Genomic DNA, 11793 nt, shown 5'->3' with positions numbered 1-11793 from the left:
GCTTAATTTTTTTTTTGTCATTATTCGGACATTGTATTCCTCCGCACCAGAAAAAAAAATTGGTCATCAACTGGAACAAGTTGTTTTTTGTTACCTGCAGTACCCTCATCAACCAGATTTTCACTACTTGTTTAAAGTGGGACACAGTGGAATATACGAAGCACAGCTCAATATACAACACAAACTGCCTTCTAAGAAACAATATGTTCAATATAGGTGGAAAGAATTACTTGCCTGAAAATATGCAACAGCTATCATCCTCAAAGTTATGCTGCATAATGTTTTCCGTGGCATCAAGTAGAGTAGGTGATCGGTTAGATTCTTTTTGCAGATTGTACAGGAACAGACAAAGCCTGGTGCTGGAACGATTTTTATCTCAAGTGCAACTTAAGAACAATACTACATGGCATCCAAAATGGTGCACGGAGTCTCACCACATGTGGGTCTCCCTTATTTCCCCAATTATCTGGCTTGCTTTGTGTAACGCCTGCAACAGAAGAGAAGCATCTTTGGTTGGTAAGCAGAACTTAGCATACTAATTCAATACACAGTACCTAACCCCTTCAGTCATGTAATCTACACTTGAAAAATGCAATTTTTTTAGTGGCAGCATGATAAATATAAAAAAGTGGATATGAGGCTTACTGTCTGTGCATTCTGCAAATGAAAGGAAGTGCCACAATTACACAGCAGAAAATATATATTTTTTAATTATTGCATGCAAAAGATTTATGAAATATGCATTGCCCCCTGCATTTTTGCTACTTCCCATAACATAGAGCCTGAAGTATTCTACAAAAAACAAACCAAATAACATCGATAAAGCAACATTTCTTCTTTAGCTAATCAACATCATTAATTGAAAGTTTTTTCCCAGCAATACATCAAGATTTGTGACTGAAGGGGCTAAAGCAACAAAATCATCTTAGGCAAGCACACATGCAATGCAAGCCATGTGATGAAAAGCTGGGTTCAATTTGGCATTCAGAAATCAAAGAAAATTCAGAAATCAATGGACTTGGCAACTATAGATGCCAACGCTAAAGCCGCTGCATTAGGAAGTGGCAATGTGGGCTTGTTGGTTGTTCATCTTGCAACGAGCGAGTTGCAGCGAATGTGGCAATCACATTCTCAACATTGTGGTTGGCACCCAATGTTTGATGACAGTGTTGTTCTGGGTAGATATAACGACGAGGTTACCCGCTTAATCGTAGAGGCTGAGCATATTGACGTACTTGGTGAATCGTGCATAAGCAAGCAATTTATAGCATTGTTGCCTAAACAGTTGTATTTCCTGCGCAATCAGTAAGTAGCAGTGCTGCCTTCTGGCTATTTTCTGTTTTTCTTTCTTCGTTACAACTTCTTGCTTCCGTGTGATCTGTATCACGGTGCACGTGAGGTATATAGTATAGTTTGGTTTTGAAAATAAGACTTGTTGCAAGTAGCACTACATATGTATTCTAATATGCCTTCTAGCCTCCTTGTTCCCTGTCCGCACAACTCGCTCGTTTCAAAGTTAAAGACTAGGGAATCTGCTTCTCCAACAGGATTATAGAACACACACTATCAATCAAAAATAACAATCACATACAAAATAGTATTTTGTTGTTACAAGTGGCAACACTGTATCACTGTCAAACACCAAAATGTACTGCTGCCTGTGTAACGATTGGCATTGTTCAAATGCGTATTCCCAGTTCACCAGAGCTCCTTCAGCAAATAGCTACAGTGAAATTATTTAATGGCAGACCCCATTATTATTATTATTAGACATTATTACAGTCACAAATACTAAAACGAATATACATTCATAATGATTTTTTGAAATAATATATTGAAGCTTCCTTGACTTCAGAAGTCTGCAACAATGGGTAATCATGAAGGAATAATTTTTGAACTTTTTTTCTCACTGATCTTTTATGTGGCTTTCAAAGAGCTGTGGCTACACCATAGTCACTGTTATATCATCATATAGAGTTCCATACCAGCTTACTGGAGGGAAATCCCCCACTATGCTATGTATTGGAAGGCTACTAGAAAGATAAATACCTTGGATTAACATTTTACCAGCATGCACGCCTAACTACAGATTCAATTCATAACTGTGCTTATATATTGCTTATACTTGGTATGCTCTCCATTTAGTTGCACCTTAGTAGTCTTGTATCGTTAAGATTTTACAAATTGCACACGTTTGGATTTCACAGCCCTTTCCTGAACCACAAACTCATAATAGTTCAGTGACAGCAAGTATCAAGTAAGCATACAAACAATACACAGACAGCAACTAATCGCCTTGCAACATAGCACTGTTCTAAATCTTGTATGATGTATTTAGAAATGAATTTAGAAATGTCGGAAAGGAAGCTTATGCACTCACAGCCGCATTGCATGCTAAGTGGCAAGTGCAGCCAGGGCCGATATCTGCACTTTTTTATCACTTTTATAGTGATTAAACTGCTACTGGGAGAAACCCTGTCAACATAGTGCTACATTTCCGTTCGTGCTAGCAAATTACAGAGTTGAGCTAGCTAGTAAGGGATATCACAAAAGCAGCAGTGCAAAGGCAGGACACAGATCAGAGAGAATAATGAAATAGCCTTACATGATAAAAAAAAAGGTACTTATCTGCATATGAAAGTTACCATTGTCAGATATGGCATCCCTTTTTCTTTTGCTTGCCACTTCCACTTCTGGTTGTCCTGTTTTTCTTAAGTGCATATCGCAGCACAACGAACATATCTAGTAATCAACTCTATCTCCTCGTTTCTTTGTGTCCAGCCTTTGCATTTTTTTAAACTAATAACATCCCTCAGTAATGCTTTAGAAACTTGGCCGCATTTCGATGGAGGCGAAAATGCAAGAACACCGTGTGCTTGCGTTGTAGTGCGCGTTAAAGAACCCTAGATGGTCAAAATTAATCCGGAGCCCTCCACTACAGCGTGCGTCATAATCAGAACTGGTTTTGGCACGTAAAACCCAAAAAGAAGAACTTCACAGTTGGGAGCGAAAGCATACCTTGACCATCTGGGCCGCCTCACGCCGTCGCACTGCAACATGCTCCGACTCGGCCAGCAGTTGGTTAAAGCAGTCGTGTTTGTACAGATGCGTCACCAGCTCACTCTGTAAATTGTCTTTGACGAAGTTGACCAGGAAGTGCATGATTGCTTTGGGCACAGAGTCCTGGATGTTCTTGCGCACGATCAGGAAGTACGACCGAATCAGCCGCTCTGCACGCACACAAAGCCACAAGCTCAGCGTCAGCTTTGCAGAAACGAGTAGGATCGGGAGTGGACATGAAGCAAACACCCCACAGTGCTTACTCGCACATCTCCAAGGGCCACACACTCAGCTGCATAGCCATGGCTCACTCACCAATCACTTCACAGTCCCGCTGCTCCCGAGGTGACAGTTTCCGAGGCCCTGCAGTTGGCTGCAAGAGAGGCGATCGTCACAAAAGCATGTCATCAATGTGCTGTTTCTCTTATCATCAAGACTATATACACATAGTTCAAATTTATTCAAGCAAACTGTGAATATGCTGGGAGAAACAATCTACTTGCCACAAGCACCTTCACATTTGAACGCTTTGCCCGTTCGCTCATTACAGGATTTCTTAACTATTTAAAGCGCTACGGCTCATGAAGTTGGGCTGAGTGGTGTTGCATGGCTTGCGCTGTGCTGTTTTGCACTTTGAAAGCCATATCTAAACTTCAGTGCAAGAAAGTGCTCTAGGTTCCAAAGCAGTGATTGCGCAGACATCCAATCTAATTGATTCACAATGTCAGACTACGGCGGCTTGTCATTAGCAATTTTGTACATGTCCTTGAAACATTGCCCAAGATGCTCTGCCAGCAGCTTACCTCCTCAGGCAGTAGGTTGACCGGTTTCTTGACAGGGGTAGCTGGATTGCTGGGCTCCCCCACATGAGTGGTGCTGCTGGTGACAGCTGGCACTGAGGCTGCAACATCACCTGCTGCCCCACGACGACTCTGCATGTCATGGCAAAATTTCAGTGAACATTGTTTCATGGTGCCACAGAGAAGAAACAACAGATAACACAAATTTTGGGAATATCAGTGCAGCTTTCAGCAGCTGCACGTTGCAGACAGCCAACTACTGTAATGTGGGAGCCACAGTGATGACGCACAGGCAATTAAAGTTCTGCCTGTTTGGGGCTGTATATACTGGGTCAAGCACGTTTGGAGACACTCACTTCTGTGGGATGTCCAGTGCAGCATCTCATTAGGAAAAAAATGCATCTTATCCTCTGGCTTATCCAATGAATGCACACCTAAAGTGGTATCCCCGAAAATTATTGACCGAGAATGTGGCCCCAAGGGCTGCATTTTCGGTTGTGCATGAATTAGCATGCATGTGCTTGAGTGAGTAAAAAAAAGAGAGGCTAAATAAACACACAAACACAGTGTGCTATTCTAGCCTGTCTTTCTTTTTTCCCTTTTCCACAATTGTTCTCAGCACACCAACCAGCCCCTTTGCTTACCATCCTGAAATGTGTGTGTGTAAATTAACAATTTGAAGGGTTAAACATAGTCCCTCAGTGTGAGTATGCACTAACTCGCATTTGGCATTCTACGTGATTACAAAGTCCCGCACCTCTGGAAGCCCATCTTGGGCAGCAATGGCTGCCTCATGGGCACGCGTTGCTTTGGTCAGGGCACTGGCCACGTCATGGAAGTCAGGGTGCTTGGTGTTGATGTAGGCAAGTTCGATGGCAACCAAGTTCTCGACCATGGAGTTGGCAGCCGGTAAGCGGCGCCTCAGTAGCTGGGTGACCACCTCGACGATGCACTCGTGCAACTTGGGGAATCGTAGCATCTCCTGCTGCACCTCGGTGCCGCAGTGCTGGATGATGCGTTGCATCTCCTCGTGCACCAGCTCCACACAGCGCAGGCTCGGCTCCTCCAGGCGCCGGATCTGCCTTTTGACCAGCAGCTCAAAGGACACCTCCGGTACAAACAGGGCTGGCCGCGGACCCTGCCAGAGACGCCACTGCCATGCCTCAGTTTCCATTGCCACAGCTACCGAATAAGCAAAGCTTCTAGCTCAGCCAGCATGAGCAGACGCTAAAGGCAAACATTAGGTTAAGCTAACTCTTTCCGTACCGCGCCCATTGGGCATCATCAGCGCACTATCGATGGTTTTAAACGCCGCTTTCGAGACTTTCCGCGCCGCTCACAGACACACTGCGCCATCGGACGTGAAAGAGGAGAAACTATATTTTTGTTTTCTAATCAGTTCGCTTCTTTCCTGCCAAGCGGCAATTTTTAAACGCGCTCTGAAGTTTCGCGATCGTCAAAGCAGAACGCAAAAATGTCCGGCTCCGAATACGGCGCGGGCGCTTCGGGAGATCGCAGATACAGTGATCCGCTGCCTCTGCGGCTGACCTTATCGATACATAGAATAGCAACGAGTCAGAGGACGCCGACTTTTTGTCGGACTTTGAGTCTGAAAGCAACGACAATGTAAACCAGCCCAGAACATCGGCCGCAACAGCCCAGCATGCCCAACTGTAGTGCTTGCAGTTAAATTTTTGTAGCGAAATACCTGTCTAATGAAAAATTTTGATTTTTTCAGAGATAGTGCCTAAGAGACAGCAATACATTTTGTATATCTCATAATTTTCGTAACATTTTTTTTTAGTAGATACAAGCGTGTCTTTACAAATATTGTTCAATTTTATCGCACAATCTTGACTTTAACAATCTAGCTTTTTTATGACATACATCTCAATAAAAAAACATTTATGCGTGAAAAGTGCATTCATTTTTCTTTCTGATTATGTATTACATTAAATATTGAGTGTAGTAGTTCCTTAAGAAAAAAACATCTGCCATAACATACAAAAAACACCTATTTTCCCCATGGTAGGGAAAGAGCTAAAGGAGTAATAAATAAGAAGTCAAGAGTAGGTCAGGTAAAAATATGGATAGAGATTGTACAGGTCACCGAACAACATCAACATAAAATGACATTAGTAGGATCTGCACATATCCAAAAACACCATTTTGTGCTGACAGTGGTCAATGACCTGTTTTATTTCTGACAGTGACAGATAAGCACATGAGCAAGAAAATGAGAGATGTAGCTGCGGTTTATTTCGGATAAGACAGGCAAATACTGTAACCAAAGATGGTATTAATCAAAAGACGCCAAGAACTCTGCACAGAATTTGAGCAATGTAGCAATGTATTGTATATGTTATAATATGGCCTTGAGGTAGGCTTACCAATTATTCATGAGTTTGAAAAGAATCTAAAGTCCCCATGCAACAGCTTTTTGTCCTAAATTCCTGCCCATGGACACACATACTCTGTTCACAGGAAACCATGTATGCATCTCAGACACTCCCAGTTGGCAGCTCCTACCGTTGCATTGCGAATGGCAGTGAGAATGTCGAGAGTGCTGAGGCCCCCCAAGGGGTGGATGGAATCCAAGGTGCGGCCAAAGGTTTCGTGGAAAATATAGCATATGCGTGCACCACCGCACAGCTCCGTTGTCTCAATATTCCGTGCAGTGCCTTCAATTGTTGCGCAGTAGGATGAAGCAAACTTGGTGATTATCTGAAGAAGTGTTTGGCCCTGCATAAGCAGAAAAAGAAGCCCCCAATGTTGAGAAGGGAAAACTGAGCCAGTTGGTATGCACTCATTTCAAAATTTCAGCATAAGAACTTGACGACAGAAAGGAGACCACATGACACATGCACTGACTAACTGAATGTTTATCTTGGAAGAATGGGTCAACACACTGTTTCTTGTCATGCTACATGGAATGGTTTCGTTAGAGCACATTCAAGAATGACAGAATACAATGCTGATAACTAGTTCAGAAATATGTCTTATTGCATCTATAACCATGTGCTTCCTTTTTTTCTTCGGTAAAACATATACCGACCTCAAAGTGATAACAACTTTGCACTGCTAGCAATACTCAGGAGCATATACTGCCTTCCCTACACAGGGCCAACTTAGGCCGGCATTTTGTAGCGATGCCTTATGACTTATTCTATACTAGTCTTATCATCCACCACACACAGCCGGCTGATCCCGTTGATAACGGGAGCAGACCATCGCTCTGACCACTGACAAAGCGCGATAAGCACGAAAAGGCATTAGCACCGGAAAGGCATCGCTACAACACACCGGCCCTAGGCATTATTGTTGACCGAGTTAGGCAGTGCAGTTCAGAAAGCAGTGCACAAAGCTCACAAGTGTGAAGCTAATGTCAAACCTCTGTGTTGTTGCTGACAGTTCTGTAATCTGTAGTGCTGGACAAAAATGTTTACAGAATGTACGCAGTGAAGAAAGTAAATCTTTTTTTTTTTTTTTTTTTGCTATACAGACCGCAAGCAGAAATGCACCAAGATAATTTTACACACATGAATGCACAAGGCACTTTTGAGTTCTGAATGCATGCAACGAGTGCAAGATAAATTTCATTGGTTGGATTTTTTCACACTTACTAAGTTACATGGACATTTGTGGGGCTAGTAAATACTTTAGACAAAAGTGGAACAACAAAAGTCCGAAAGCTGCAACTAAACCACAGGCCTAGCAGATCACCACTTTTGGTGCAGGTGCAGTACACAAAATCTGTAATGATGCAGAAAGCCAGGGCTCATTACCTGGTCCTCGACGGCTTCACCATATGAGCTCAGCAAGGATTGGAACTGGGAGATCATGACATTCACACGAGTCTTCAGCTCAGGAAGGCAGTCACGAATATGGTGCATCAGCAGGCGGTTAAGCGTCTTGGCCAAGTACTCAGTGCCATTGCGGGCTGCTAGGGCGGGGTACTTGCGCTGAAGGAACAGCGCCTCATCACGCAAGGCATCTGCAATGGGCTTGCGGTCCTTGATGTCTTGCTGCGACCGGTTCACCACGCCTATGATGCCTAACTTAACAGGAATCACCCGTCCGCACAGCACATCAATAGCGTCTGTACCCGCATCCATCAGATCCAGTTTGGTAATGACTGCCAGAGTCCGGCGACCTGCACATATGCATCAACATACAGAAGTTCTTTAAAAGCCAGATACATGCAATCGTTGGTCAGAGGGCATAACAACAGCTGCTATAAGGCTTTTATGTACACAACTTATTGACATGTATACCTGTTTATGACCCTACAGTTTCTTCACAAGACCTTTCACTCATTCTCCACTGTCTGCTGAAATAACCAAAAGTAGAGTGATATCCAGAAAGTCTGGTAAGAGCTTCCTATATGGTCAAATAGCCTGCTTATCTCTTGTCTACATCTTAATAGATGCTGGTGAGTCGATATTCAGGCTATAGAGTGCTACGTGAGCAAGTTGGCATCGGGTGTGCCTCTACAGCAGTAACCAGGAACTCCATAAAATGGTTCATTTTTTCAGTTTCTGGCAGATAATTTGCTTAAAGTGAATCGAGAAGTAAATAGACAAATGGATGTGCTAAGCTTATATCTCACATTATGCAAGGTTGGAATAACTAGGATGCTGTGATATGCAGTGCACTAAGGGGCTGATGCTAAACTGTTGAATAATTTGCTAGCACACACAGTTGCACAATAACTTGCTATGACAACTAATACAGCTTGCAGCTTTTCCACAGGCTCCAACTTCACATGCGCCTTGCTATAGATAAAAGGAAGTGGAAAATGCTCAAGTAGAAGCATGTAGCACAAACAGTGCAAAGCTTAAACGACATACCATCTGGGTCCACCTCCCGTGCCAGCTTGAGTGCCTCAGAGGTGGCGAAGTCTGTGTTGGCAGCCGTAACAGCCAGGATGAGCGAGTTCGGGTTACTGATGTAGTGCAGGATGAGAGTGCGAACCTGCTGCTCAATGTCATCGGGTTGGTCTCCCACAGGCACTTTGGTCAGCCCCGGTAGATCCACAAGTGCAAGGTTCACCACACGACTGGAGTAAATCTTCAGGCTGATGGGCTCGGGACAGATGCCCTGCACAACAAATCAATGCCCCTGTCATATGGACATTTTATTCTCAAGGAGCTCATATGGTGGCCATGTTCTCCACTGATCACATTTAGAAAAAGTTTATTTCTTGTGGGCTCGGGACAGATGCCTTGCACAACAAATCAATGCCCCTGTCATATGGACATTTTATTCTCAAGGAGCTCATATGGTGGCCATGTTCTCCACTGATCACATTTAGAAAAAAATTATTTCTTGTGCAATGTGACATCCTGCTCAGTCTTGTTACTGCAGATGAGAATGATGCAATGTGAAAATAACGCTGATGGGAGGATTGCCATTTCTTTCATAGCTCCCATTTCTGCTAGCTTAGTCAACCAGTGTTCAATGAATGTAATATCCCCAAATGTGTTTGAAGTGTACAAGCCTTGCATTTGGTTCTTACAGTGTGACTGAAGAAGCATGGCTGAAGTTAGAACAATTGATCAGTCAAGTATGCTTGAGAATAGCCACGCAGTAGAACTCCATTTTAGTTGTAATAAATTTGGTTTGTATTGAATCAACTACACTCAGAGCTGGTAGTGCAACGTAAATATAGCTCACTCATGCTCACTCACCAGGTATAGTGGAAATCTGTGAATCTCTCTACGTAACCCTACAGCTTCAGTATTAGATAAGGCAAACTGCCAAATAATGTATAAACCCCATGCAAGTGGTCTTTCATGCGACAAGCGACACGATGGAGATGGCTATTGCATTCGCTTGTCACCTACAAGTCATACCCCATGTGAGTGACGTCTCACCGGTGTTGCCGATATAAGGGCAGCAAATACGTGCCGAAACTGGCATGACACGTGCTTTATTAATTTAAGTTGATGTGTTTTACTGTAAAGAGCAGCACAAAATATTTCTATTGCAGTATGTTCTTATCCTTGCACATATAAAAATTTTGTTTGCTATAAAAACTTGTTTGCTTGTTCCATGTGACAATCAGCAGTACTTGACTGATGTACATCCAGTTCCTGCTTTGCGCTATTGGTTAGTCGCTCATAGCACTTCCGAGCAACGAGCAACAAGCGATCTGGGGCCGTATTCTGCAACGTTCCACTTGGGCGATAATTCGCCTAGGCGACAATTTCGCAATTTCTAGCGATTCATAGTGGCTAATGCAAAGACAGCAGGTAATTTATGCCTGCTGTCTTGAAAAACAACATTGTTACTTTTCTTTGTTTCCTGTGGACCGCAATATCTCCCAATATGTGACTCATGCTATAAACACCAAACCAATGTGTTCATGCTTTGCAGCAGGACAAAGTATTTCATGACAGATCTACACAGAAGTTGACACATGTATTAGCTGGCTTGCTCACACAAGACATGCTAGTTCTCACTCTGATGAACTTATATGGTCTCTCGGGTGCAGTGTTTGTGGGCAATCTTTTAAAATACCTTGTCATTAATAGCTTTGAGAACTAGGTGGCTTGGCAGGCAAAAAATCGCATGCATAAGTCATTTGCATAGATCCTGAGCTGCTCGTAGAAATGTGCTTGTAATAAACATGACTACAGTTATCATCGGCGGTCAAAGATATCTATTCGAGTTCACACCCACGCACAGCTTAGGCGGCTTCATATAGCTGCCCGAATCAACTAGGCTCGGCATACTTCACACCATTTCAAGCTACGAGACAAAGTAAACACACACGACACCGCTGACTGACGAATTTCTACAGGACCACGTAAAGGAACATGTTATAGCGTTCGATTTCTAACAGAACTGCAGAAAGCTGCAGTTTAGAAGGCCAAATGAGGAATTTCCATGTAAAATATATACTGCGCATTTGCTCTTGCCGCACGGTCAGTCACAGCGACCTTTGCGCACCAGCGTTGTCGAAGGCTGTGCGGTGGAAGATAAACAACTCACAGTGATTCACTGAGCCAGAGTTTCACAGGAGATTGAATGAGCGAGACTGCCTACTCTCTCCGCGCATACCTTGTTGGTCCCACTCATGCGGTCGGTCTCCGCTTCAATCTCCTCCCTGACAGCGTCAAAGTCCGTGTAGATCTTGTTCTTCGTGTGCAAGAACTTGGCCCACTCTTCGAGTTGCAACGTGCCTTCATCTGCAGAGCGGTGCTGGACGTCGTCCTTGGAGACGTAAACCAACTGAAGCACCAAAGGTCGGCGGGTCACGATGCCCGAACCACGCGGCAGGAAGTCCCGGCCCACTAGGCTTTCCAAGACTGAGCTCTTGCCCGAACTCTGCGAAGGAAAAGGCGGTAAGCCGAAATCGTGTATGCAACGCGCCGTGCCTCATTCACCTGAGCACCCACGACCACGATTTGAGGTAGCTGAAGAGCGTCGGCGCCGATGGTGTTGAACACATCTTGGAGCTTGTTGATGACAGGAATAAGGGCCTCCATAACGACGCTGGGCCACTTAAATCAAGAAGTGAACTTACAAGCTAATCAGCATTGCAACAAACTCATTGGGCGCCCCAGACCAGGCCCCTACGAGCGGCCACAGAACACCGAGCGGTTAGCTGCGGCGGTAACGTGCATGAAGCATCCTCGTATCCCCACCACCCACCAACCAGGGCGCGCCACTCTCGCTTTCACAACGGAGGAAAGATCTACTCGTTTTTCTCTGTAAAGTGTTGTAATGACATCGATTACATCAAAACTGTTTCTGAATCAAAACTGCATTGTTCGTGTGTCACTTACTTCAATTTTGTTATACTATGAATGAAACGTTACACCACAGAAACCTAGAATTTATCCAATAAAATTTTTCTACTTTATCCCTCATTCGAGACTTCAAATATCTCTGATATTCGTTTAGGCAGCCGAGCAACACTAGAGCC

General features: G+C 43.8%; 1 protein-coding gene across 1 annotated transcript; it reads right to left on the bottom strand.

The window, feature by feature from the left end:
* Positions 1 to 354: 354 nt before the first annotated feature.
* LOC119466606 (dynamin-1-like protein) lies at positions 355 to 11528 on the bottom strand. The gene is made up of 10 exons (XM_037727125.2): positions 11252 to 11528; positions 10926 to 11192; positions 8711 to 8960; positions 7646 to 8013; positions 6390 to 6602; positions 4618 to 4998; positions 3864 to 3992; positions 3376 to 3433; positions 3019 to 3230; positions 355 to 487 (listed from the first exon to the last, which is right to left on the bottom strand). Exons 1-10 carry the CDS (start codon positions 11351 to 11353, stop codon positions 431 to 433), a joined length of 2037 nt encoding a protein of 678 aa, XP_037583053.1. The 5' UTR covers positions 11354 to 11528; the 3' UTR covers positions 355 to 430.
* Between the last annotated feature and the right edge of the window lie 265 nt (positions 11529 to 11793).

This window comes from Dermacentor silvarum, chromosome 10 (genome assembly GCF_013339745.2).
Source record: "Dermacentor silvarum isolate Dsil-2018 chromosome 10, BIME_Dsil_1.4, whole genome shotgun sequence".
Classification (NCBI taxonomy): domain Eukaryota; kingdom Metazoa; phylum Arthropoda; class Arachnida; order Ixodida; family Ixodidae; genus Dermacentor; species Dermacentor silvarum.
Note: the sequence above shows the minus strand (reverse complement) of the source record. Positions and strands in the feature narration are given on the sequence as shown.

What these genes read in the sequence shown, in the direction of transcription:
- LOC119466606 (XM_037727125.2), bottom strand. Translation starts at nt 11,353, where the DNA reads ATGGAGGCCCTTATTCCTGTCATCAACAAGCTCCAAGATGTGTTCAAC. An exon ending in ACGGGAGGTGGACCCAGATG is followed by an intron (nt 8,014 to 8,710) that starts GTATGTCGTTTA and finishes GCATATGTGCAG; the next exon opens with GTCGCCGGACTCTGGCAGTC. An exon ending in GTGAAGCCGTCGAGGACCAG is followed by an intron (nt 6,603 to 7,645) that starts GTAATGAGCCCT and finishes CTGCTTATGCAG; the next exon opens with GGCCAAACACTTCTTCAGAT.